General features: G+C 39.9%; 1 protein-coding gene and 1 long non-coding RNA gene across 3 annotated transcripts in view; one reads left to right on the forward strand and one right to left on the reverse strand.

Moving 5' to 3' along the window:
* Positions 1-1,164: 1,164 nt before the first annotated feature.
* Positions 1,165-5,831, reverse strand: LOC309341356. The gene is made up of 2 exons (XR_014156258.1): positions 4,839-5,831; positions 1,165-1,981 (listed from the first exon to the last, which is right to left on the reverse strand). It is a non-coding gene; the product is annotated as an uncharacterized lncRNA (long non-coding RNA).
* A 1,143-nt stretch (positions 5,832-6,974) lies between these two features.
* Positions 6,975-26,652, forward strand: part of WASF3 (WASP family member 3) — a 28,575-nt gene continuing 8,897 nt past the window's right edge. Inside the window, exons 1-4 of one of the 2 annotated variants that reach the window (XM_081860505.1) lie at positions 6,975-7,768; positions 21,822-21,964; positions 23,089-23,223; positions 25,967-26,120. In XM_081860505.1, coding sequence (XP_081716631.1) covers positions 21,832-21,964; positions 23,089-23,223; positions 25,967-26,120 — 422 coding nt within the window. In that variant the 5' untranslated portion in view covers positions 6,975-7,768; positions 21,822-21,831. The remainder of the gene's footprint in view (positions 7,769-21,821; positions 21,965-23,088; positions 23,224-25,966; positions 26,121-26,652) is intronic. The other variant, XM_081860504.1, reaches the window with a different exon arrangement.

Genomic DNA, 26,652 nt, shown 5'->3' on the forward strand with positions numbered 1-26,652 from the left:
TTCCTTAATCTGTTAAATGTGTGTACATTAGTCACTAAGAGAATGTAGATGGTAACACAATGTATCCACAGTGGCAAAACATGTTATATGTTCTCTTGCAAACACCTGCTACATTGTGTACTTGCAATGCCAACAGTTTTAATTTGGTCTGAATTCAAACCGTATTCCAACAGCATGGGGGCCTCTGACAAGGCAAACTGCACGTGCATACTCTGAATTGTTAGCTACTTATATGGTTTGGGTCGTTTCTAACTGAACACAAGAAATTCCTGGAAAATTGAATGGGTCTCTGGTGTGAACTAGAAGGGTGCCCCTGCATATCATGCAGAGCTGTACCCACACAGTTTGCCTTCAGTTAACATTGGCCATTGATTCATATTTATTTAATAAGATTCCAAGAGTGCCTAGGGAATATCTCTTCACACAATGCTGTGTAAACTCATCAATGTACAACAACAAATTCCACCAAAGTCTTGAATACTAGTCTTATAGCTACAACATTATGCAAAGTGCTATGTGTGTTCATTCAGCAAATGGTGTGATTCCATCCTAACATGCTGCCTGTTGGTGTCCTGTACATGATTGGTCCCTAGTCTTGCTTCTACCACATCCCTGTACTATGAAATGCCTTTGTGCCATGCCACATCCAGTAATGTTGATTGTTGTCAGCCTAATAGTACCAACCAATGACGGTGCACCAGATATCCAGTTCTTGATGCAACAGTTATTGTTCTGCCCTATTCTAACTACTATTTTCTAGATGTACGTTGTCAGGACATTAGGCTATGAACCTAAACACACAAGAGGAATTCACCTAATGTGTCCTGTCAGCACAAGTCCTGTATGAGAGCTTTCACTTGTGCAATGGGTTTTTCTCACCCCACCCCTGAGGCCCCCTAAAATTTGCTTTGGATGCATTGGGGGAACCCCCAGAACACTGTGCTTGGGGGGATCATTCTGTCTGACAAGCTTCAATGCTTGTGCTGACAGGACTTTCACTGTAGTGTGACACTGAATTCCACCCCTGCATTTCTATTTACATAAGTGGGGCATGATGCCCTTTAAATATGTTTAAGAGTGAGACATTAGGTATATAAAAATTCAGTACACTATGGGGAAAAACCCACGTTGATAGTTACACACACACACACACACACACACACACACTGTATATTGTATTTTGTTATCTTTTTATTATTGTTAGCAGCTTTGGGAGCCTAGTGCAGAGGATATAAATAAATAATGATGAAATGCTTTTATTCATCCCACTAAGAACTATACAACATGCAAGAGTGTAAGTTCCCATCACAATAGACAATGTAAACATTGTAAGGTAAGAATAAATGAGTAGAATGTAGACACATTTGATGGCTAAAGATAATCTTCTGAAATTACTGAAAGGGAAGAAAATGTTTTTAGTAAGCCAGGTATTTTTCTGTCACTTGTCTCCTCCAAGTTCTAAGCAGACCCAGCCCTTCTAGAATGTTTTTATTCACCTCATGGGACATCAAATCTATGCTCCAAAACTATATAGCATAAAGTAAATTGAAACAGAATTATTTTGTTTTCTAGGAAATTGCCTGATATATAGATGATGTTGATGATGATAATAATGATAATCCGGTTTAAAAGTTAAAATTAAACAATGCGCTTTACCCCTTCAAAGCTTTGCTCTCTGCCTGCTATTTGTGTTGCAGTTACTTTCCTTTTCAGTTTTAACAGCTACATTGTCTTATTTTTTTCTCAAATAAGGGGCTTTCTTTGCCAAAAACGTCTACCTCTACCAGTTTAGCACAACTGCAATTATTTTATCAGCTAAAGAAAAGATCTGCTACCAAAGACTTGACTTACATTTCTATAGCTTATTTTTCACAGTTATTCCGTTTTCTATTCTGCAAACAAGGAAGCCGTGTAGAGAGGTTTGTCTATATGTGCCAGCCGATCACAACTTTCTTTGACTGTGTTGTGTTTCTGGAATGCTCTAGAAAAAAGAAACATGACAGGTTCTTACGTAGACCATCAGCACAAAATATGTTCACATTTTCATTAGAATTCTTGCAAGCTCTGGATTCATGTCTGGCTGCATATGTGACATAACTTGAATAGATATAGACATATTTGAGTAATTGGTTTGAATTGCATCTTACAGGCAGCCTTGTTCAGGGAAGTTTTTAACGTGTGATATCTTACTGTATTTTTGGTTTTTATGGAAGCCGCCAAGAGTGGCTGGGGAGGCCCAGCCAGATGGGCGGGGTATAAATAATAAATTATTATTATATTATTATTATTATTATTGCATTGTATATTGATTTGCTTCATCTTAGATATTACTTTTCAAATGGCTGAACAGAAAAAAAATGAATAATATGCAGACCCGTGCAGAAGGGAGCAGCCAGGTACACTTGCTGCGGGCCTCAGAGAGTTAAGCTGGCCAGGGGCCTACTGGACTTACACTGTCATGCCAAGAACAAGACTCCTACTCCTACTCCATGCCTTGGACAAGCTCTGCTCAGGCCAGAGAATATGCATCACTGGAACTATTACAGCATTTCCCTTAGGTGATTGAAGAGTTTGACCTTAAATAAATGTATGTTTTTTGTATACTGAAATGAAGTGATCTCTTACTATCTGAAAAGATTAAATAAAATGTATATTTCAATTGTGATTATAAAATTATTTTGACCAGTTACTTTCTGCATACTGGGGGAAAATAGAATTGCCACAATGTCAAGCAAGTACATGCCATATTTAAAATATATTTTATTTCTCTGTTTTCTTCCTGCAAAAGACATGGCTGACAACTATATGCTTGGGCAGCTGCCTTACTCTGTCAAGGGACAAATTATCAATAACTGAGCACTGTGCTAAACAAAGTGAACATTTTAAGCATTGTGATGTTTCGTGTGTTCACCCTGTCATTGTTGACAGATTCTATTGATTTTTTTCTTGGGACCTTTTTATTGATTCTTCTTTTAAAAAAATTAACACACCTAGAAAAAAATATTGAACTGGAATGTCTCACATACAACTCATCCAATATGTCAATGAAATGCACACAGCAAACTAGAATAATATCACAATGTCTACCTTAGTAATAATACTGGAAGTAACACATCAGTTACATATCATTTGATATTATGTATTTTATATCACCCCCCCCCCCATTCAATCATCTCATTCAAGGCATGTAGACATTTTTGAAGAGTCTAGAAGGAAAAGTATTTTTTCCCACAAGCTGATTCAGCTCTAATCTCACCTTATCCACATCAATGTTCCCTTAATAATCATTGTGATACACTGATTCTGATGGGAGCTGTAAATAACATATTTACTCAAATGTAATGTGTACCTTTTTTAGCCAAATTACCGTGCATCACGAAAATTAGGGTGCACATTACATTTGATGGTGCATTAGATTTGTGTAAATACGGTAATTTACTCTATTTTAACACCAGGTAACTCTGTAACTGTTCTGATGATCCAGAAAAAATATTTTTTGTTGTTATTGTTAATTTATAAACCTGTATATATGCAGAATATATATATATATATATATATATATATATATATGAATGCAAGATAAAGTAACCAAGCTCTGCTTAAGTCAGAGGCGTATGCATTAGTAAGCATATAAAGAACTGGGGCACAAATAAGTATAGACTTCAGGCTTCGATAGCCAACAAATCTGCCAAGCTGCTTCTTTTAATCAGGCATGACAGAGGCCTTAATACCTTTTATTGTAGTCATTCTGCTACCTGTCCATCTCCATCCCTATACCCTTCCCACCTGCCTTCTCTCTCACAAATCCCCAGTCCTTTGCCCTTTTACTAAGGTTTACAGTGATTAACTGATGGGCCGTGCGTACTGCCATCCACATTTATCCATTTTTGGCTGTTTGTGGGTTATCATTTGATTTTAAGAGAACTTAAATCACCATTACTATTAATATTATTATTTGATATATTTACCGGTATTTAAATGTTGTAAACTATTAAAGTTCAACTGGCTGCTGATTTCCACACCTGCCCAAATCTTACTCACAAGATGTCTGACTTCCTTTCTTTGTAAAGGAGCCTGAAAAGTACTAAACAAAAGCCTCTGTTAACAGGCCTGGCTGCAAAGGACAAAACAAGAAGAAAGCAACCAAGGAAAGAGAGCTTTGACCACATTATTCAGGCACTGTTAGCTTTCACAATGCATGCACGATCGGGGCCTCCCTCCACTATTCTCTCCTTCTCTAACCAACATCTCACCCTTCATATATTCAAAGCCTGGGGTCCTGTTAGCTGCAACAATGCAAGCACCCATGACAGCAGTGCAAAATTAAAACCCTTGCTAAACCCTTTGGCACTCCAGTATGGTGCTTTTACGTTTTATAGATGTGGAGAAACAGGAACATTATGATCCTGAACATGGTTTAAAAAAGGTAAAAGGACCCCTGACCATTAGGTCCAGTCGTGACTGACTCTGGGGTTGCGGCGCTCATCTCGCTTTATTGGCTGAGGAAGCCGGTGGACAGCTTCCGGGTCATGTGGCCAGCATGACTAAGCCACTTCTGGCGAACCAGAGCAGCGCACGGAAACGCCGTTTACCTTCCCACCGGAGTGGTACCTGTTTATCTACTTGCACTTTGATGTGCTTTCGAACTGCTAGGTTGGCAGGAGCAGGGACCGAGCAACGGCAGCTCACCCCATCGTGGGGATTCGAACCGCCAACCTTCTGATTGGCAAGTCCTAGGCTCTGTGGTTCAACCCACAGTGCCACCTGCGTCTCTGAACATGGTTTACTGGGAAACAAATACAAATGATTTGAAAGGGAATCACTTCAGGTCGCCTTACCTCAGTGAGGATAGTATGGGGTTGGAAAAGGTTCAAAAAAGGGCAACCAGAATGATCATAGGGATGGAGCAACTCTTCTGTGGGGATTTGGGGCATTTAGCTTAGGAATGATGGGTAAGAGGTGACATGGTAGAAATGTATACAATTATGCATGACATGGAGAAAGTGGATAGAGAAAAGTTTTTCTCCCTCTCTCATAACACTAGAACTCGTGAACATATAATGAAACTGAATGTTGAAGGATTCAGGACAGATGAAAGAAAATGCTTATTCACACAGTGCATAGTTAAACTGTGGAATTTGCTCCCACAGGAAGCAGTGTTGGATGGCTTGAACCTTGGATGGCTTTAAAAGAGGATTAGACAAATTATGAGGTAAAGTCTATCAGTGGTTACTTGCCATGATGGCTATTAGAGGCTGTATGCTTCTGAATACCAGTTGTTGGAAACTGTAGAAGGGGAGGGTGCTTTTGTGCTCAGGTCCTGCTTGTGGGCTACCCAGAGGCATCTGTTTTGCCACTCTAAGAACAGGATGTTGAACTAGAGGGTTGGATTCTCTGATGACTGCAATGAATGTAATGGTAGATGAGCAGAGAAGATGCCTGAAACTTTGAGGAGGCAGTCTAAGGCATTCATAATGCTGAGGCAGATATTTCAACTGGTGCCCCTCATAGCAATAAAAACAAACCGATTCTATATTTGTACAGTATCCAGAAAAAAAAAATGTGTTTCCTGAAGTGAGGTGCTTCATTCTGTCTAAGGTTCTACAAATGGCATTGCGTATTCTTTGGATTTTTAAAATTGGTTTTGCCAGATACGTGCACGGTAAGCTGTTGTTTTACAGTTCTTAGGATGTTTTTTTCTTTTGATAATATATTGGGGATTTTTAGTCTGTTCATTACAGCAATGAAGTGAAGCTACAGAGAACCAGGCAGAGGACCTTCTCGGTAGTGGCGCCTGCCTTTGGAACGCCCTCTCTTCAGATGACAAGGAAATAAACAACTATCTGACTTTTAGAAGACGTCTGAAGGCAGCCCTGTATAGGAAAGTTTTTAATGTTTGATGTTTTGTCGCGTTTTAATTATGAATATTCTGTTTGGGAGCTGCCCAGAGTGGCTGGGGAATAAATAATAAATTATTTATTATTATTATTACTACAATTCTACGGTTACTGAAGTGATTTTTGAAATATTACGTGACATATAGACGCTTTAAAATTAAACCCCAGCAGGGAGGCTACTACTGTGGCTCCCCACCCAGCAAGAGAATCTCTCCTGCAAACATCCCCCAGCCCTGTTGGAGATGCTGGCCTTCATGGTCTAATCTCCTGACCCCTTATTTTAGACACAGGTACTGTATTTGACTTCCCCTAATTCTAAAGGGATGCTGCGTTTGAGGCCCTCGTGGCTTGTTCGGCTGACTTCTCTCCCCCGAGGTCCTGTCCTGAGGGCGCTCCTGACGGTCCTGAGTGAATAACGGAGGCTGGTGGGAGTCGTGAGGAGAAAGAGCCCTACAGGTTGTGTGTGTGAGGAAGACAAAACTTTAGCGGTCGGGGGAAAGCGATAATGTGCGGAAGGAAAGGAAGCGAAGCTTGTGAGAAGTCGGGATGGGCGAGAGCCCAGGAGAAGCCAATTCGGTTCAGCTGCCAGAACCTTAAAGCGAAGAGGAAAAGGGATAACGCAAACGCCGTTTGTGCGTGCGTGTGTTTTAAAGTAATCCCTGAGGCAGAAAGCAGCCCTTCTCTTTTCTGCCCCGCTCACTGGCTACTGAGAATGCCGATCAGTTCTGTTGCTCGGATACAAATCCTCCCTCCCTCCCGCCCTCGCTTTCGGCCCGCCTCCATCCTTAGCCTAGATAGGACCGAGTGGGCGGGGACTAGTCCTCGACACGCTCGAGGGCGCCGAGGGGGAGGGGATTGAATGGCTCCCGAGCAGAGCCCGCTGCCTGGCCGCCGTTGCCGCCTGTGGGGAGTAGACTGGGAGCCCCGCGCCCGCTTGCTGTAGTCGAGCCAGATGGAATGTGGCGCGCGCGCGCGCGAGGTATGCCGCGGGGGCGGGGGCGAGGATTAGAACGCGAGAGAGGAAGCGCGCGCCCACCCAAAAGCCCTTATTTTGAGAAGAAGCGCCCGTTGGCGATGCGGTTGAGGGGAAACCGTAGGGAAGAGAGGCAAGGCGGCTGGGTGGGGGCGGGGGGCGGGAGAAGCGGTTTTAATTCGAAGCGTGTTGCTCCATGGCTTGGGAGCGGAGGCGGCCCGGCGTCTTCCCCCGCCCACCTTCCTTATCCATCTCATAATCCCGAAGAGTTTTGCGACTGGGGAGGTTTAAAGCGAAATGGTCACTCGATGCTTCCCGCCCGGAGAGTGAGCGAGAAGGCGCCTTCATAATCCCCCGAGGCCCCCTTCACACACACACACACACACACGCGCCCCGCCTCACGTGGGTTTAGCGCCACTCGGAGCCCCTTCATGCTGTGTGAGGGGGACGAGGCTGGCCGACCCGAGTCAGACTGACATGAGCGGTATCTGTTTCTTGGGGCCAGCGAGTTGTGTCGCCTTGTCTTTCGGGTCGGCTGCCCGCTTGATATACAAACGGCGTAACTCTCAGAAAGAGTTGAGACTCACATTCTCCCGCTCCCCTCCTTCCCAGACAAAGTGCGGGGGGGGGGGGAGAGAGGGAGAGGCTGCGCCCCACCCCCCTCCCCTCACCCCATATACACATACATTAAGTCGCCCCCGGGGAATTCGTGACCCGCTTTGCTGGCTGCTTTCTCCATTCTGGAACAGGCGGTTGTTTAAAGGGAGAGATTTGCATCATTCTTCAGGCTGTCTTCCTCCCACTCCAGATCGAAGTTCCTTTATTTTGCTTTAAACCGGGCAAAGGGCTCGACCGCTCCATCTGGCTTAAGTGTGCAAATCTCTAGCCCTGAAAGCAGGTAAACCCACAATCGTTAAGATATTTAGTATTGCTTTCTGTGGGTTTGTCTTTTCTTTTAATACAACCAACCTCTAAAGAAATTTACTTAGGGTTTTGGTTTGTGTGAGATTAGGATCTTAGATAACGTTTTTTAATTTTGTAAGAAATAGTTTGTCTGTGTGTGTTTATTGACTTGGTGTGTGTGTGTGTGTGAGAGAGAGAGAGAGAGAGAGAAAGAAAGATCCCCTAAGCTTTGAAATCTAGGTCCCCCTTTAGCTCCCTAAGAAGACTACAAATAATTATGTTTTTAAAACTACCCTGTTCTTCCTTTTGTTGAGTGAGTGAGGGGTTGGTGTTTTTAGTTGCCTATTCTGCCTTTGTGCTGAGAAAATGGAGCAAGTGAAGGTTAGCTAGTGGTGAAGCAAAAAGTGAAGAAAACTGTTCTCTAAAACTGTCAAAGTATGCAGAATGTTAAGATAACTTGCTATATCAGGATAAGATCCTGATTCACTAGAGAACAAATTTGTTTATGATATCCGGTTATCTGAGTGTGTGACTGGACAACCATAGTTCACTTTTTTTGGAGGTACTATTAAAAACAGACCTATTTAGCAGGCACAAAGCATTCTGGGTCAATTCAGACATGATGCCAAACTATGGTTAGGTAAACTTAATTGGTTAAGCATGTCTGAATACAGTCATGGTTTGTCAGCTGTTTGCCAGCCATCTTCAGAAACCATGGTTTGGAGTTGTTCACCATCCAAGATCTGTGCTAATGGATGTTTGATGCAATGTCTGAATTCACAAACCATTATGACGATTGCTCTATTTCCTAAGGCTTCTGAACCATAGAGATGGTAGTGAGTTTATGAAGCTATGATGGTGAGTGCTGGGGAGATGGACAGTGAAAGTAAGACAGTAGCTTTCAGCCATGGTTTACTTTCTAAACTGGGTAGTGCAAAACATGTTTGGTCATCATGTTTGAACTGAGCCAGTGGATTATTTTTTTGGCAGTGTTGGATCACTGGGACTTTAACACTCAACATCTGTATTGCCTTCTCTACAATCATTTCAAACACCCAAAGCCAAGGGAATAGTTACTATGGGGTATGTGCAAATCTACCAAAAGTAGATGCACCCTTCTACGATTAAAAAATGGCAAACAACTTTTAACACCTTTAATAATTAACATATTAATACCTTGTATGCTCTCTCCTGTGCTCATCTGTTGCAGTTAGACTCCTGGTGGGATGTGTACATTTGATGCTGAAGTACTCAGAAACATAAGAAAAATAAATGCTAAGTGTATGTGCTTGCCCATTAGTATAAAAAACAGTATGTTGTAGCTGTTGGTGACATCAATAACAGACAGCACAGATTGATGGTAGAGCTAATGCATGAGCACTGTAGATGGATGAGTGCATCTCCCAAGGCACTGTAACAGATATGCCAACATGATCTGTGGCTGCTTTGACATAGTGAGACATTTCCTTTCAGCAGATTTTACTGTCCTCCTCATGTGCGCTCAAAGAAAAGTAGTTTGAAGTTGGTTAGTCAGCATTTTAGGAAGCTTGAGAAGAACCGTACACAAAGCTATGGAGTAAGGAAGGTATTGATACTTCTGAATTTTTTCCCAAGTCAGGAAAATGTCATAGAGATGCTGCCTTCCATTTGATTAATAGATCTGTGTGAAGTAGCCTTGGCTACTTAGGTGGAGTCCTTGTTTTGGGGAACATTGTGACCTACTCTCAGATAGAACCTAGAGCATTAATTCTAAATACAGTAGTAAAATTGGGGAGCAAATAGTAAAAGTTATTTTTTACTTGTTATTATTAGGCATAATCCTTTGTTAATCATTATGCATTCTTGGCTGTCTTCTGTCTCAGAAAAAATACTTTTGCAATTCCACCTGCCACTGAATGCAATGTGTTTTGACTATACACAATTTTGGCTTTATGCTCTATCCTGGAACGTAACCGCCGCCTAAGTTGAGAGTTGCCTGTACTACATTTATTTCTCAAATTATTTGAACAAAGGTAGGGAATCATAAAGGCTGTCATCAGTGATATATGTTCTTGGTTTGTTTAACAAACCCTGATTCAAGAGATCTTAATTCTTTGGCTGTGGTAGTAAGAAGGTAAAATATGCAGGATATCATAGAAACTAGTTTCTATATTGTGATGTCAGCTTTGTTAGACTGTTGCCTTATTCTAAGTAAACCAGCTTATGTCTAAGGCCGTAGTTCTAAACCCATTTATCAGGGAGTAATTCCCATTGAACTGAATGGGTTTTACTTCTGAGTAGATATATATAGGCATGCAGTATAATAAATGTGCACCACCTGTCTTAAGGTCAGTGACACAGGCTATCTGGAAAATTTTGAATTGGAATACAGTCATACCTTGGGTTACAGGCGCTTCAGGTTGCGTTTTTTCAGGTTACAGACCGCCAAAACCCGGAAGTACCGGAACGGGTTACTTCCAGGTTTGGGTGGTTGCGCATGCACAGAAGTGTTAAATTGCTCATTGCGCATGTGCAGAAGCGCCGAATCACAACCTGCGCGTGCACAGATGTGCCACTGCGGGTTGCAAACGTGCATCCTGCATGGATCACGTTCGCAACCCGAGCATCCTCTGTATGTAGTCAACAAAACTAAAAAAGTCTTGTGATTATCTGAAAAGTTTTTGTTACTGCAAAAAACAACAACTGAAATATCTCGTTAGGGGGAAAGTTAGGGGAAAGAGTGTGGATGAAATGTAATATTCAAAGTGTTATTAGAATACTAGTAAATATATTTATATGCCAACTGAATAGAATGTACTTTTTACATTGGGGTCACTGATGTTGTGCCCTCAAGGTGTTCTGAGCTGCAACTCCCCTCAGCCCCAGCCAGCTGTACCAATTGTCAGGGATGCTGGGAGTTGTAGTCCAAAACATATGGAAGGATCTATATTGGCTCCCTCTGCTTTACATTATACTCTGGGTGTGTGTGTGTGTGTACACACACACACACACACACACACACACACACACACACACAGAGTGGTACCTCGGGTTGCATACGCTTCATGTTACATACGCTTCAGGTTACAGACTCCGCTAACCCAGAAATAGTACCTCAGTTAAGAACTTTGCTTCAGGATGAGAACAGAAATCGTGCTCTGGCAGTGTGGCGGCAGCAGGAGGCCCCATTAGCTAAAGTGGTGCTTCAGGTTAAGAACAGTTTCAGGTTAAGAACAGACCTCTGGAACGAATTAAGTACTTAACCCGAGGTACCACTATATTAACAGTACGATGCTACATCACTCCTCCAAGCTCAGTGGAATTTGGTCCCTAGTAAGTGTGCTTAATTCTTCAGCCTCAGAAAGTGGTCAACACTGTTAGCATACTAATTTTAGCATGCCTAAAGAGCTTTATGCATAAATATATATGCTTCCTAGGAATAGTCACCTGAACAAAAAGAGTTTGGCTTTAGATCTGTCTGGCATTTTATCTATTCCTGTTCAGTTCAACTTGTATTGTGTTCCTGCTTTAACTGCATTAATGGTTTATTGTTATGTGAATGAGTCTCTGGCTTGTGCCCCCCCCCTTCCTTAGATGCAGCTGTCCGAAGGAGATCAGAAGTTTTTCCTTCTGTTCTCAGTTAACAACATTTTAGTATTAGTTATAAACGTGGACAAACTGTGATTAATTTTAACTATGGAAGCAAGTTCAGGAACTATGATTTTAACTTGGTTTGTTTTAGTAAGCCATAGTAGTAACATCAATTTGTTCAAGTTCAGATAATCATCTCTCCCCCATGCCTGATGTTATTTTTTAAAAAAACCCATTAATGTGTAGTTAAGCTGTTAGAAGAATCACAAAGCTTTTCCTAAGGCCACCTAATACATCTTTGAAAGAATGTGAGCAGTCATCAGTGGCAAGGGTAATTGTTTTAACTTTTGTCTGCTTAGATACCCAAACCTGCTTGAGAACAGATTTTGATGGCAGGTTCAGCAGCACTGATAGCGTGAACACAAAGTGGAATATGAAATAGCAAAAGGAATATGTTTCAGGGCATGGTCAGAATGCATGCAAAGCAATAGCAGTACTAAAGCAAAACAGTTTTGGTCCTTATCAGTGCTTTGTTAAGTGCACATTCCAGCCAGGCAAAAATACTTAAGGAGTGTATGAAACAGGGGTGAGGCCTTGGAAGAGGATGTAGCTGAGGAGAGGGTGTGGCCTGAGGAGAATCATGTGGGCCAGATAATGAGGACTGTATCACCTAAGGTTGCTTTTTTTTAGGAAGACCCCAAAATTGTTGAGCTTTTTTGAGCTGTTTCCACTGCTTTTCCCATCACATTTTCATACATTTTTACATCCGAAAACCAGGACATGTCAGGAATTTTCCTGACGTATGGTGAACCTAGTATCACCACATTTAGCCCCCAGGCCTGAGGTTCCCACCACTTCTGTACATGCTTGCCTGGGATTAAGTCCCACTGAATTTAGTGAAATTACTTCTGAATAGATTACACTGTTTCTCTGCATTATAGTCCACAAAATATTCTGCCATAAGAATTTGTTTTAAGTCTTATGGTTCTTTGTTGCAACAAAAGCAAGCATACATAGGTACTCCACTGAAAATTGATTTGCCTTACCTGTCTTGGCTTATGTTTTTAGGATTTTGGCAACATCTGTTTCAGTGAGTGGTAATTAAACAGGTGTTGGAATACTTTTTTATGATGCTGAGTTTTTTAAAAAATATTTATATTTTTATACCTCCTTCCCACCTTTTTCTGCAATGAGCTCATCTAATCTCCCCTTTCTCATCTAATCCCCCACAACAACCCTGTGAGGTAATTTGGGCTGGGAGGCAGTGGCTGGCCTGAGGTCACCCAGTGTGCTTCATGGCTGAGGGGGGATTTAAACCATGAACTCTCAGGTCCTAGTATAATAATACCTTTATTGTCAATGTGTACAATGAAATTCAACAGATTGAATTCCCTTCTCTTGTATACATGGACATCTCTTTCAACTTTCCAGAGGTGTTGGAATACTTTTTGAAGCCTTTATAGATTTCATATCTCAGTGGATATGAATTAAAATAATGGAGCTATTCATAATAATAAATTATTTGTTATGTTAAATTGATTTGTCCCCATTTATTTCTGTGGAAAGAGAGCCACAGTTCTCACTCATTCTCTTCTCACCCTTTAAAATATATCCAGTATAACCTCATATTGTTTCTATATTCATGAAGTATGATAGGAATGTGAGGCAGAGTATTCTTTGTGTCTTTTTTTTCTTTTTCAGTATTGTGACCCTAAAGTTCTGTGTGCATTGTTGGTAGTAGATAAATAATCATAATAATTAAACATACAGCTTCTTTTCATTTGTGGGACAGTCTCTATTCAAAGTCCTTATGGTTCTCGTGCTTGGTTCTTTTCCATAATTAACTGAAAGAACTTGGACAAAATGCCCATACTGCTGAATAGCCTTTGTGCATATTTGGCTACATGCTAGCTTCACAATTTGTCTTAAGCATGGCCTGCATACAAATAGATCCTTTTGAATACTGCCTTCTGTATTTATTGGGAAGTTCTGCTTTGTGGAAGTGTGAAGTGACACCACACTTTTGAAATACTCTACCAATAGCAGTAGAAAATATCACTGACTTTAGGAACCCACAGACTTAACAAATGTACTCTGATATAAAAAAAATAGTGCTACAGTACGGTTACCAGATTTTTTCAATGAATCCGGGGACACTTTTCAACTTCAATAGATTTTGCATGGGGACTGATCTGTAAATCCAGGAACTGTCCCCGGGAAACCTTATACTACAGTGCTCATAGTTTTGCTTCCCTTAAACTGGCAGTTTTTCTTTACAACTGATGCATAAAACCTGTAAATACTGTATATCTACACAGTGGTCTGATACCTCATTAATAATGGCTTATGATATGTGCATGGTTGTTGCTTCTTAATCAGTCTAGAACTGACAATCATTTAGTTCTATATTGTTGATTAACATCAAATATTAAATACTGTGCTATAGCAGCGAAAGTGAAAAATGTGTATGTAAAAGTACTTTACTACACTTTAGTCACTTTTGTAACTCTCTCCCCACAGATTTGTGTCTTGAGCTGTGGTGGCAATCATGGCTAACATTTCTCTGTAACCTTGATAATATTGATTAATCTTGCATCCTTATATTGCTCTTAACTGAGTTAACACTTATGGACCTTCATCTATAATGGAAATCTTTGAAAAGATTGAGTTGCAAAACATTTTGCCCTGAAAAATGCTTATGATTTAGCTTTGAAACCTGGTCTTAGGAGTTAGGCTAAAACGAATACTAGCAGTGAAGACCAAACAAATGAATGAATAATATCTTATATTTAGTAAATAAGAGATTGTGACTTCTATTAATAAGCTAGCAAATCATTCTTTTTTTAAAAAAAAACTCTTAAAAAATTTTAAGTTGTAAAGTAGATTTAATATTTGATGCTTAAAATATTTTTAAAAATGATATATCCAGTTTCTTTGCAGGCAGTTGAGCAAGGAGGACACAGAATACAAATAATATGTTCAACAATGTTCAATTTCTTTGTTGAGTCATGTGCATAGTTTCTACTCTTCAGTTTTACAGTAGTTTATGGTAGCATGTAAGTAACAAAGAGAGGCACCTCTGTTAAAAAAAGAGAGCTTTGTTTCCAATTGTTCCTTAGTAGTGGGGGAGAGGGAAATCTGAGCATGTTTACTATGCAGACCTGCTACTTTCTTTCAGGAACCAAAATGTACCTTCTCTCTCCTCTGAGAGTAGATTGTATTGATTCTGCATCAGGATGTGTAGTTTCAATGCATTAGTGGCTGAGTTGTCTATTGTCTGTTCTCTTTTTGATTGTGGTTTTCTCCCCCACCCCATTTATTTTGCCCTTTCAAGCCACCTCCTATACAAAAAGCAGTTATGCACCAACAGGACCTCCTTTTCGTTATGGACTGTTTGAAAGATCTTTAGTTTCTTAAGTTGCATTTTTTTAAAAAAAGAATTGTTTCTTCTTTGTATGAATTTATGTGGTCTTGAACTGAAGAGAATTCAAAACATTCCTGTTACATGTATACATTCCATTTGACATCAGCCAGCAATATACATACTTCATGCAACTGCAAATTATTGTTCTTGGAGCAAAGTTCAGTGTGCATTTTCTTTTAAAAACAGTGGTTGTTGGGAGCATCTATATTGTCTGCCAAAACCATTGCATTTTTGTCATGTGGAAAATTTTCTCTTCAAAACATGTTGCAGCCAAGTGTTGTGTTTTGCAAGCACAACTTGAATTTAGAAATAGAATATAGCCCTTGTCTATCTTCTAGAGAGAATAAATCAAACCATGAAGCATTTTGTTGCTGTGTCAGGGGATTACAGGAACAGTGACCTTTGTATTTGGAGCTGTAGATGCTCAGAATTCCCATTGTCAGCATCTTTGACTGGAAAGCAATAAAAGGCTTATGATATCCAAATAGAATATAAATACCAGAAGACTAAACTTCTGTCCATACTTTGCCAATGACCAGTAACACTGTCCTTTGGGGTTCTTTGCAGTTGCACGTATGGATTTGAGCCTTTGTTGACCAAAGGCTAGCCTTTCTGAGTAGTTCTAGAACTTAGCTGATTTCCTCTCCTTGTTGGTGAACTTTGTTGCTAATTTCATGAATTAAGTCAGCACCTTCTTGCTCAGACCATGTGATAAGGATTGCAGTTAAGAACTCCCTACTCTGACATTTCTCTGCCACTGGCCGTGATGGATGCAGGGACTGGGATGTGTTATCTGTCTTCCTTCCATATATAGAAGGATGGAATGTATTGTGCCCTCCGTTCTTTATAGTTGTAAGCAAATGCTGCCAGACAGTTATTGCCTGTTGTTAATAATCAGTTATAATATTGATTATTTTAAGGCATTTTTTGTTAATAACAAAAACCTCCAGAGGACATGCTATGCTTATGTAATGACCTCTCCACAAAACTTTTTGTAGCCTCTCACCACAATTACTACCAAGCTGTCCTTTCAGTCCAGTTTTTGTTGCTCTGTGGTTTTTTCCCTTGTCTCTGCACCTGCTGCAATATTTATTGTTTCATGCCAGCTGAGAACCACATTCCTTGATGATTAAGCAACTACATTTTTGCTTTTGTTGCTTTCTTCTTAATCTCTGGCATTTTTATCCACTTGGCCTCTAAGTTGATGATCTTTCTGAACATTTCATATATATATGAAGAACAGTTCTGGATCAGACTGAACATCCATCTTGTGAAACATACTGTTTCCCACATTGTCCAAACGGATGCCTATGGGAAGCTGGGATGTTTAAGGTGTAAGTTAAGTATCAACAAAATCACTATCAAAATAGTTTTATGCTATTGAAATGCCCAATAAAATAAGAATAAAAATAAATATGAACATTTAATGTGATGAAACACACTGCGGACCACCTGAATGAAACTTGCAGGGTGGTCTGTGGTTAAAGTTGAGAACCCCTGAAATAGGCTATTGTCACTAGAGCATTAGTGGATAATTTAGTTAAAATTGTGCATATTTTCCTTAATTATTTCATGCTTGTAAAACTAGGATAGATGAATATGTCAGTTTCAGAGTCTTTCAGTTTGTGTTTCATTTTTCCAATCTTAAGTTTGGTTATCCACTTTTTCACATCAGTTTTTGAATTTTGGGAGGGAAAGTTTTCATGAAAATTCATTAGCATTTTAGGGCAAAATATGCCTAATATACTCAATTTTGTATGTATTTTTGCAGAGTAAACACATTTTTGTGGAGCAGTTTGCCATGATATGCATTTTTGTGTTCTTTTCACCAATATATGCATTTCTATGCATGTGTTACCCTAGTATATGCATTTTTGCATACATTACTTGGTTGGAGACCAGCATTGCAAAATTTGAAGGATGGCTGTAGTTTGCCTTTAAACATGAACTGAATATAATTTCTTCTCCCATCCCTGTGTGCAGCCACTGGAGATAGAGCATTACTCCATCGTGTTAGGAATATAGGAACCAGCCTAAGATCTCAGTGCTTTATGCTCCCACTTGTGTCTTAACTTGTGATCAAGGGAAACATTTGTGCTGACTTTAACTGCAGTTATCTTTTGATTCTCCTTAACCCAAGGTTTAAAATATATTAGAAGGTTATTGTTTATTATTTTTGGTTGTTGTTTTTTTAAAAAAGGCTTCACTCCCATTCAGAGGCAGCACCTGCACTGTCAAAATGTGTCAGGGCCAGGATTGAGTTGAATGGTAACTTAGTGGGTGACAGAATTCCACTGGTGATGAGTTGTTCTTCATATGGGACAGCATATGTCTGCTTACTGGCATTGTCAGCAGCAGCAGTATCCTACTGTTAATAGAACTTTGTCTTAAAAGGTTATTAGGTTTAACATGACTATTTGTATTTGAACAGCATTTTCAAACTCCCTTCAGGCACCAAATGTAGTAAGTGCACTGCAGGAGTCATAACTATCTGTTTTGTTTTTCAGGGCTTTTAATAGTGGCATAAAGTTTGAATGTTCAGGGAAAACCTGTTTAACATTATAAATATGATTTGCAGTACTTTGCAGTTTCCATAAGTGACTCAGAAGGTAAAATATGGGTATTCTATGTTACTTTGATGATTTAATGCAAGTCGAGGTATGTTTTAATTCAACAGCTTATAATATTCAGGAGTTCTGGTTGGTAGTCCATTCTGTCTTTGGACAGAGTTCATGGATGGTATAGTATCTTAGTTTCATACCTATAGGCAACTCTTCATGATACAGAATGTGTGAGGAAAGTTCTAGATTTATGTACTCAGTCTGAAGTACTTTAATAATGGCTCAGTTCACATGACTTTCTAAGCCAAACCTTAGCTTGATGACAGTACATGAATATGTGGGTTCCTGGAGGTCCTCCTGGACAATTTTGTGGAGATAAGAATGGAGGTCACAGTCCCTTTGCTCCTTTCTGGTCGCTTTACTTCTATAGTTTTCTTATCAGGTACAGTGGTACCTCAGGTTACATACGCTTCTGCTAACCCAGAAATAGTGCTTCAGGTTAAGAACTTTGCTTCAGGATGAGAACAGAAATCGTGCTCCGGCAGCAGCAGGAGGAGGCCCCATTAGCTAAAGTGGTGCTTCAGGTTAAGAACAGTTTCAGGTTAAGTACGGACCTCTGGAATGAATTAAATACTTAACCCGAGGTACCACTGTATTGTTTTAGTTATCTTTAGTTTTATTATTTCTGTTCAGTGTTGCTAGAAAAGCTGTTGTATTCAAGTTCTAAGGAATGGGGTGGGTGCAGGGGGATAGTGCATTTGTTTCATTTGCTTGGTTGCTGATGTGGACACACACAAATTCTCATTTCTATTAAGCAACATGAGTACCATAATGAAACACTGATTACAGTTGTACAGCTCTTGTTTACAGTTTGTCATTATTTTCGTCAGGGGAAAAAGAGAAATGATTGTTTTGTTCCCCATTCCTCCTCCATGTTTTTAAGGGTCTGTTACTTATTTACTCTGTTGCCTGTCAAGCTTGGGCAAGAGCAGTGATTATTTGCTATTCCAAGTGGTTTTTCTGGGAAGATGGGGTACTCATTCTTTTTCAATTAGGCCAATTACAGTTTTCGTATCTTATTATTTAGATTTGTTGCACATAATGTAAAAATTGGTGTAGTAGGCTTTCAGAACTGAAGAGAAAATAGCACTGAGAGGTCTGTTATTTTCTAGAACAGTAAGTGAACGTTAACAAATGCTGAATATCAACAAGATTTATGGTTTTGTCAGGATGACAAACTATTCTGAGCATGTTTGACTTGAAAAGTGCAACTTCTCTGTCAACCCAATATCTCTTTTCCATCCCACTCCTGCAAAAGTAGCCAAGTGAACTACAGTTTGATTTGAAAGTTTGACTTTGGTACCATCATTTGTGAAAAAGAAGTCTGTACAACATTTTGTTGCAGTCTGAAGATCTATATACTTGTTCCCCACTCATGGTCCAAAAGCATGTGACACACTAAGCTTTGTGTTGGCTGGCAGCCTGTTTAGAAGCCCCACATACACCACCATAGATTCTGTGAAAGAAAGGAAACACACACACACTCCATTATAAAGGAACCTAAGCAAACCAGGGATGAGAGCAACAAAACTGACTACACATAAACTGTTTGGAACAAGACCCTAGTAATTTCCATCGACAGCCACTTGTGCCACGTCTCATTTCCAAGGCTCCCTCATTCCACAGATGAATTTTGGGTTGGTAGGGTTGTAGTGGGATGGGGATAGGAAAGCCCTAATCCATGAATAGAACAAATTATTATTTTGGCTACATCCCAGTATTTCATACTGATGACCTTGAAATGAGTAAGATTGGTACACTTAGCTTGGCATCTCTATCAGAAATGCACTGCTTTGGGGTTTTCATCAGCTGTACGTCATAATCATCACAATTATAACAAATAAAGGCTTGACATATCTCGCTTTGCATGTCATGAGTCTATCTCATATATTAGTTTCACCTTTTAAGTTGAATTACTGAAATAAATGAACTTTTCCATGATATTCTAATTTTTCGAGTTTCACCTGTAAGTGTTTCTTGTTGAAACCAATGGTACATAAGTGACTGACAGGATTGTCCCAATTTATTTTATGTAGAATTCACAACAACTTGTGAAGGTGTTATTTATGCAATCTGGGTAACTAACATTTATTCCAAAGATCATTTAAGAGTTTCAAGTGGCATAGGATATATTCTGCCTGTCTGCCGTTTCCATCATATGCATTGAGAGCCATCTGGAAGATAAATACATGCAGATGAGCAGCTCTTACAGTTAAGAACTGGATTAACTTGTTAGCACCTTTTGTTAATTCTGTAATCTGATCATGTAAGAGAACAACAATGCAAAACTATGTTTGTATATTGAGGCTGGGCAGTTGAATAGTTAGCTACCCGCATATTCAAGATTTCATATAGGAGGGGAGGGAAATTGTAAAATGATAAAATACTGTTTTATTTTCTCTACTAGCTTTCCTTTGCAGTCAGGCTATGTCCAGATGATTCAATAGAGAGGATTCCCCCCCCCCCTCAATTTATAGCTAGTTTTGTTAAAGCTACTTTGGTATTATTTGATTTCATCCAGGTAGCCATGCCAGTTGGGGCTAATGGGAGTTGTAGTTCAAAACATATGGAGTGCATTAGGTTGGGGAAAAGTAGGATAGGTAACACTACTGGTTCTCTGTGAAAATAAACACACGTGCCCTCGTTATTCAGTGTTTAGCTCTACAACTGAAAGTGTGAGATGAACTGTATATGTGAATTATTTGTACATTCTTCCTTTGAAGGGGAGAGGATAGCACAGAAAGGTTGTGTGCACATTTGTTGCACATTATGTTGCAGGCATGCTGGAGGCACAGTAACCTTTTCTAAGGCTTTATATGCAAAACTGACTGGTAAAATTGTTTTATTATATAGGGAGTAGGTATTTAAGAGCCGTTGTTCAAATCCTGGCTGAATCTGACACTAGCAGATGCTCATCTTGATCCTATGCTTGTTACAAAGATAAATTCCACTTGAAATCAAAGGAACTTTGTAATGTGTTTACATTATATCTGGTTGGCATCTGTCAGTTTCAGGAGATAATGGAAGTGTGTGCCTTCAGGGGTAAATTCAAACCACTGGAGAGTTACAGTGCCTGCTGTGACTGTGTAGAGACATGATTTGTTGCAGCTGGAGCAGATGAAGGTGTCTGGTTGTGCTGATGCAAGTGTACCATAGTGTTTCTTCTTTCTGCACTCCTTCCAGCGGTCATTCTTTCTCTGGTCACTGTTGTGGATACATGACCTGACTGATTGTCTCCAGATGTTGTGGTGGTCTTGCAAGAGATTTCTACATGGCAGGGTTAATGTTGTCAGCCTTCATGTCATGTTTGCAGATGTCATTATAATGCAGAGTTGGTCTGCCAACTGGCCTAGTACCTGCAGCGAGCTCCCTGTAGAGTATATCCTTGGTGATTCTGCCATCTTCCATTCTGTGGACATGACCAAGCCAGCATAGACGTTGCTGGGACAGGAGGGCAAACATACTGGGAATGTGGGTACACTATATCTGGATAATGTGTACATTATAGTCTACCTAAGGAATTCATTTAAGAACATCACTACTGGATCCGACCAAAGGTTCACTATTTATTCATATCCCAACTTTCCTACATGAGATAAAACAATTAAAGCATCTTAAACAATTCCAATACAGATGCAGACTTAAAAGATATTTCCTTAAAAGTCTTGTTGGAAAAGGAAGGTCTTCTGTAGGCACAAAAAAGACAATAGACAAAAGCTGTCTAATATCAAACAGAAGAGAATTTCAAAAGCATTCAATCTAGTCCCACATCTGTTTTCCACAGTGACCAGCCAAATGCTTCTGGGAAGCCCACTAACAGGGCTTATAAAAGCAATAGTTATGCCTTGTAACTTATTCCCAGCAACTGACTCTAAACCTGGAGGTCCTGTTTAGGTATGACAAAATCCATTGGCTTTTGTTCTAACACTTTCTGCTGTTGCTTTCTTAATAAATGAAAGGTAAATAATACCTTGAAAAGGAAGTAGGGCAACTCCTGAACATGTCCTATCCAATACTTAATTTACAAAACATATTTAAAAATATTTAGGGACTTATTTGCTATGAGAATCTTCATTTCTATTCTAATATTTGTCTTCAGAGGAATGATAGTGGTTTATATTTTTCTTGGGATTTCTCCTGAGAATTTAGTGATGGGCAGAAATCTCAAATATTGAGCAGAGACATCCATTCTGCCTGCCAAATGGGCTGGACACCAGCAGAACTCAGTGAAAGACCCTGAAACAAGGCCTTGTGGGGCAGGACTGAGCCAGCCCTTTTTCTTCCCTGCCTAGTAATAGTATTCAAACACCATGGGTATTCAAGCCATGCTGTATTATTCTCATACTGCAACAACAGCTGCTGCCCTTTATAAAAAAGTTTTGGGGAGTATGGTGGTGGGGTGAGACTAATGTTTTATTCTTTTGTTTTGGCAGACATTGAATCATGCCGTTAGTCAAAAGGAACATTGAACCTCGACACCTCTGCAGAGGAGCTCTGCCTGAGGGAATTACTAGTGAATTAGAATGTGTAACCAATAGTACTCTTGCTGCTATCATACGCCAGCTAAGCAGCCTAAGTAAGTAACTGGATGGCTTTTAAAATGTGTTTTTTTCTTTTTAAGGGAAACTTGAAGAGTATACACAGTTTCAAAGCTGACTTAAGTGACATGATGACTTTGGGTTTAGCAGTCTCAGCACCTTTGCATGTGAATAATCAAAATAAGTAAAATCAATGCCTTGTCACCTTGACTTCATATCCTGTATGGCCTTGTGTCCAGTGTTTCCCTCTTTCTTTTACCTTCCTTTGTGACAGTGTGGTGTAGTGGTTAAGAGCGGTAGACTCGTAATCTGATGAACTGGGTTCGAGTCTCCGCTCCTCCACATGCAGCTGCTGGGTGACCTTGGGCTAGTCACACTTCTCTGAAGTCTCTCAGCCCCACTCATCTCACAGAGTGTTTGTTGTGGGGGAGGAAGCGAAAGGAGAATGTTAGCCGCTTTGAGACTCCTTCAGGTAGTGATAAAGCGGGATATCAGATCCAAACTCTTCTAAGGCTAGGGAGTGTAGAGCAGTCTTTTATGGATTTTTAAAGCTTTGGCCATGTGGATCCACCCCCTCTTCCAAAATGCTTGTTTCCCTTTGGGTATCTAAAGATTTGGAATCAGCACTGGCCCAACCACTAGGCAAAGAGAAGCCTTTAATTCATCACAAATGCCATATGTAGTATATGGAATTACATTAATAATATTCATTTACTGAGGGTAGCAGCCGCCTGTTCCTCCTGGGCCATTTCTCTCTGTGGGATATCACAGACCTGTAATATACCCCCAAACTAGTCTGCTGCTTTCAGGTGCACTGCAAGAAGAGGACACTATGCTGTTGCTGGTGCTGAAGTAAGATTCAATGGGGAAATGCTAACTTGTCCTTTACCACAGGCAGCAAAAATTGTTGGGCTGGCCCTGCTTATACCTGCTCTGACAGTGTGTGGCATTCCTGTGTGTAGGATTGTGTCTGAAAAGAGCAGTTTTCAGTCACATTGGATAAATGTGGGAATTCTGTGCTTGTCAACTTGCATAAAACACCAGAAGCATAGTGAAAACACTCTGAAGAAACTTTGTACTGTTTCTGTGTGCAAATACATGTGCATAGTGTGTGTCATGGTGATTAAAACACCTGGGGAGATGTTGTCTTCTTTCTCTATAGGCAAACATGCTGAAGACATATTTGGTGAGTTGTTTAATGAGGCCAACAACTTCTACATCAGGGCAAATTCCCTTCAAGACAGAATTGACCGCCTTGCTGTCAAAGTTACCCAGCTGGATTCAACTGTGGAAGAAGGTAGGTAATTGTATTTGAGCATTGAGCCAGAAGTGATATTGACAAGAGCACAGTAATTAATTGCACAGCAATCACTACTTTTTCCTTTGGAGTTGGTACTGAGTGATATTTCATCTTGGTTGTTGTTTTTTTAGGTAGCAGCTTTGGGAGGGGGGAATCTGTGACGGTTTGCAGGAAAAAAGGGGAGGAAGAAGAAAATATTTTAGAACTACTTAATATTTCCCACTAGAAGTCCATACCCTTATCTCTCTTTGCAGGAGTCCTACTTTCAATTATTGGATCTGTTGCTTGGGTATATTTCATGTATTATTAATTTGCAGTACATAGCTGAACATGAGCAATGCCCATCTCAAACCTCTTATTCCAGAAGAGTAATAGATACATATCACCACTGAAGGATAAACTGTTGTCCAAGAAAACTGATCTTTTGGTATTTTATAACCAGATTGTTAGAACACTGGATGCAGTCTACACTTCTGTGTGCTGATACAGCCCATTGATTTTATTAGGCCTAGGTTACATCTCAAGATTCAGTGGCTGTGTCATGGAGATAAACTGTGTATCAGTATCAATTGCTAGAGTCTCCATGGTCAGAGGCAGCATGCCTCTGAATACCAGTTGCTGGAAACCGCAGAAGGGGAGAGTACTCTTGTGCTCAGGTCCTGCTTGTGGGTTTCATACAAGCATTTGGTTGGCTGCTGTGAGAACAGGATGCTGGACAAGATGGGCCATTGGCCTGATCCAGCAGACTCTTCTTAAGCTTGACATGTAGAGCCACTTTCATAACTTATTTCTGTGTGTTGGCTCTTTGTATGTTGGAGGGAATGGGATTCTACCACTGACAGTGCCTACAACTTCCACACAAAGAGCTCAAGGAGTGCTTACACATGGAGGTTGGAGCCAAGGCCAACAGGGCATGGTAGTGATTGATGAGTGTGGGGCCACCAGCATAATACTACTCCCTCCTCGCATAAAATGAATGTGCTGAGGATGAGATATGAAAGGGGTTAGAGTAGCAGCACTACTAGCTATGTAACAAAGCACAAATTTATGACCATAATTGTAGCTAGTTTATGACTACATTATATTTTGAGAAGGACTGTAGCTCAGTGGTAGAGCATCAGCTTTGCATGCAGGTCTCAGGTTCAATCCTCAGCATGTCTAGGTAGGTCTGAAAGTGACACTTGGCTAAATTCCCGGAGAACCGCTGTTAGTCAGTATAGAAAATACTAAGCTTGAGGACCAATGGTCCAACTTGGTATAAGGCAACTTCCAATGTTCCTGTTTGCATCACTGTCTTCAGTCTTAATGCAACATCTGAAGTTCTAATACTTCAGATACAGAATACAGAATGACTGCTTATATCTTTGCTTGCTTGTGTATACTTACAAAAGGAATGTTTAGTTGTGTTCATTGAGGATGCCATTCTAGACAACTGAAGACATTTACAGGAGCAGAAGTTTTGTCATTTTTCTAGGACGGCAGTTACAGAAGCTACATATTCCCTTTGGTTTCTTGGCAGAAGCTGCATAGAAATGAAATTTAGTAGCCTCACTTTCATATTCTGCTTCTGAAAATTGATTCATAGTCAATATAACCCTTTAAAGAGCTTAAATAATAGATTGCATAATTTGTAAATCTAGTGTTGAATACACATTCTAATTAAATATGCAGAAGTATAATGCATTTATTTAAAGCTGGTTTCATTGATATATTTTGTAATTAAAAGCAGATGTGTGTTGCCTTTTAAGCCAGGTAGCATATCATGTTACAATATAGGTCCCCAAATGTGGTGTCCATGGGGTCCCTAAGTGACACTTTCCAGGGTTTCTGCCCCTCCCAAATTTGTAAAAGAATTGAGGGGTTTTTTTGGGGAGTGGTTGCGTATTTTGTGGACAGTGTTGCATTGCTTTTTTGTCTCTTTTTTGGAGTGGCATAGGTATGTTGCCTGCTTTATTTTCAACTGTTCTGAACAAGACCAGTAGTTCTGTGAAAGGGGTATTTTGTGGCCCAAAACAGTTTTTATATTTCCAAATCTGCTCCAAAAGTTTGATGTCAGGTTGGTGTTATAACAACAACTTACAGTTGAGGTCAACGGTACTTATGTCCTATGGATACACAATTTGAATTGGTTTCTATGATAAATAAAACACAACTGTTTGCAACCAAATAATCCAAAACACTAGTTGTGCAGCTCAAATGCATTTTGCAGTATGTATTTATATCCGTTAGGGAAGCAACTGTGAAATTAAGGGTTTCTGCTTGGCTTTCTCCTCACTTGTATGGATGCTAGGCAAAGGTCACTTACTTGAAGACCAATTTTTCAGAACTTAGTTCAAAAACAAGAGCAGGTTGTCACTGGGCAGATCAGTTTTTCTTCATGATATGAAATGCACCTGTTTATGCTGTTTAACATAGCACTTAATGTGCATACTAAGTTACTCTATATATAACCTGTTATGTCATACATAATCTTGTGGATTTGGGGGACAAATATTTTTACTTACACAATCTTGTTGGGGAAATATTACCATGTCTGACTTGTTAAGAATCTTGCGCCCACAAATTGTGTGAAGGGCATGTTTTGTATTCTATATAGGAACGAGAATTTAATCAGTTTTGCTCCTCACTTTTTCCTCTTATCAAATGTGTTCAATATTTTGATTTGCTTTACTCCTGGATATTGTGGTTAGCATTTTCTCAGTTTAGTTCTGTCTTCTAATTTTGTTGTTTTTATCAACAGTGTCATTACAGGATATCAACATGAAAAAAGCATTCAAAAGTTCTACAGTACAAGACCAGCAAGTGGTTTCAAAGAACAGCATCCCCAATCCTGTAGCTGATATTTATAATCGGAGTGACAAACCACCTCCGTTGAATATCCTTACTTCATATAGGTACAGTAACTAGAAATGAATAAATAGGCCTGCACAAGTAATGATGTAATCAATACTAGATTCAAGCTACTGAATATTGCCCAGTTAGCTTTTCTTTGGAGTCTGATATAGACAGCAGCCCTGAGGCATAGCTCAGTTGGTAGAGCATGAGATGCTTAATCTCAGGGTTCTGGGTTCAGCCCCACATTGGGCGATAGATTCCTGCATTGCAGAGGGTTGGACTAGATGATCTTTGTGGTCCCTTTCAACTCTTCTATGATTCTAAGGCTCCATATCAGTAACCCAAAGATAGTTCAGTTGATTTCTATAACGCTGCCTAAGAAAGTAAGAAAGAGTCAATTTAGCCCACAGTATGCTGACAGGCAGCATATCTTCAAGTTAAAGTATCTCTCTAGTGCTTGAGAGTTTTTGTTTTTTAAAAAATATTTTTACGTGCAAAGATGCTGAGCTAAGGCACCTCTCAGAGTAAATATGCTAGAATATCAAAATCTATCTACGTGGGGGGTGGTTTAGCTTGCTGATTTGAAGACAA

The sequence above is a fragment of the Podarcis erhardii genome, assembly GCF_964252035.2.
Source record: "Podarcis erhardii genome assembly, chromosome: 4".
NCBI classification, from domain to species: Eukaryota; Metazoa; Chordata; class Lepidosauria; order Squamata; family Lacertidae; genus Podarcis; species Podarcis erhardii.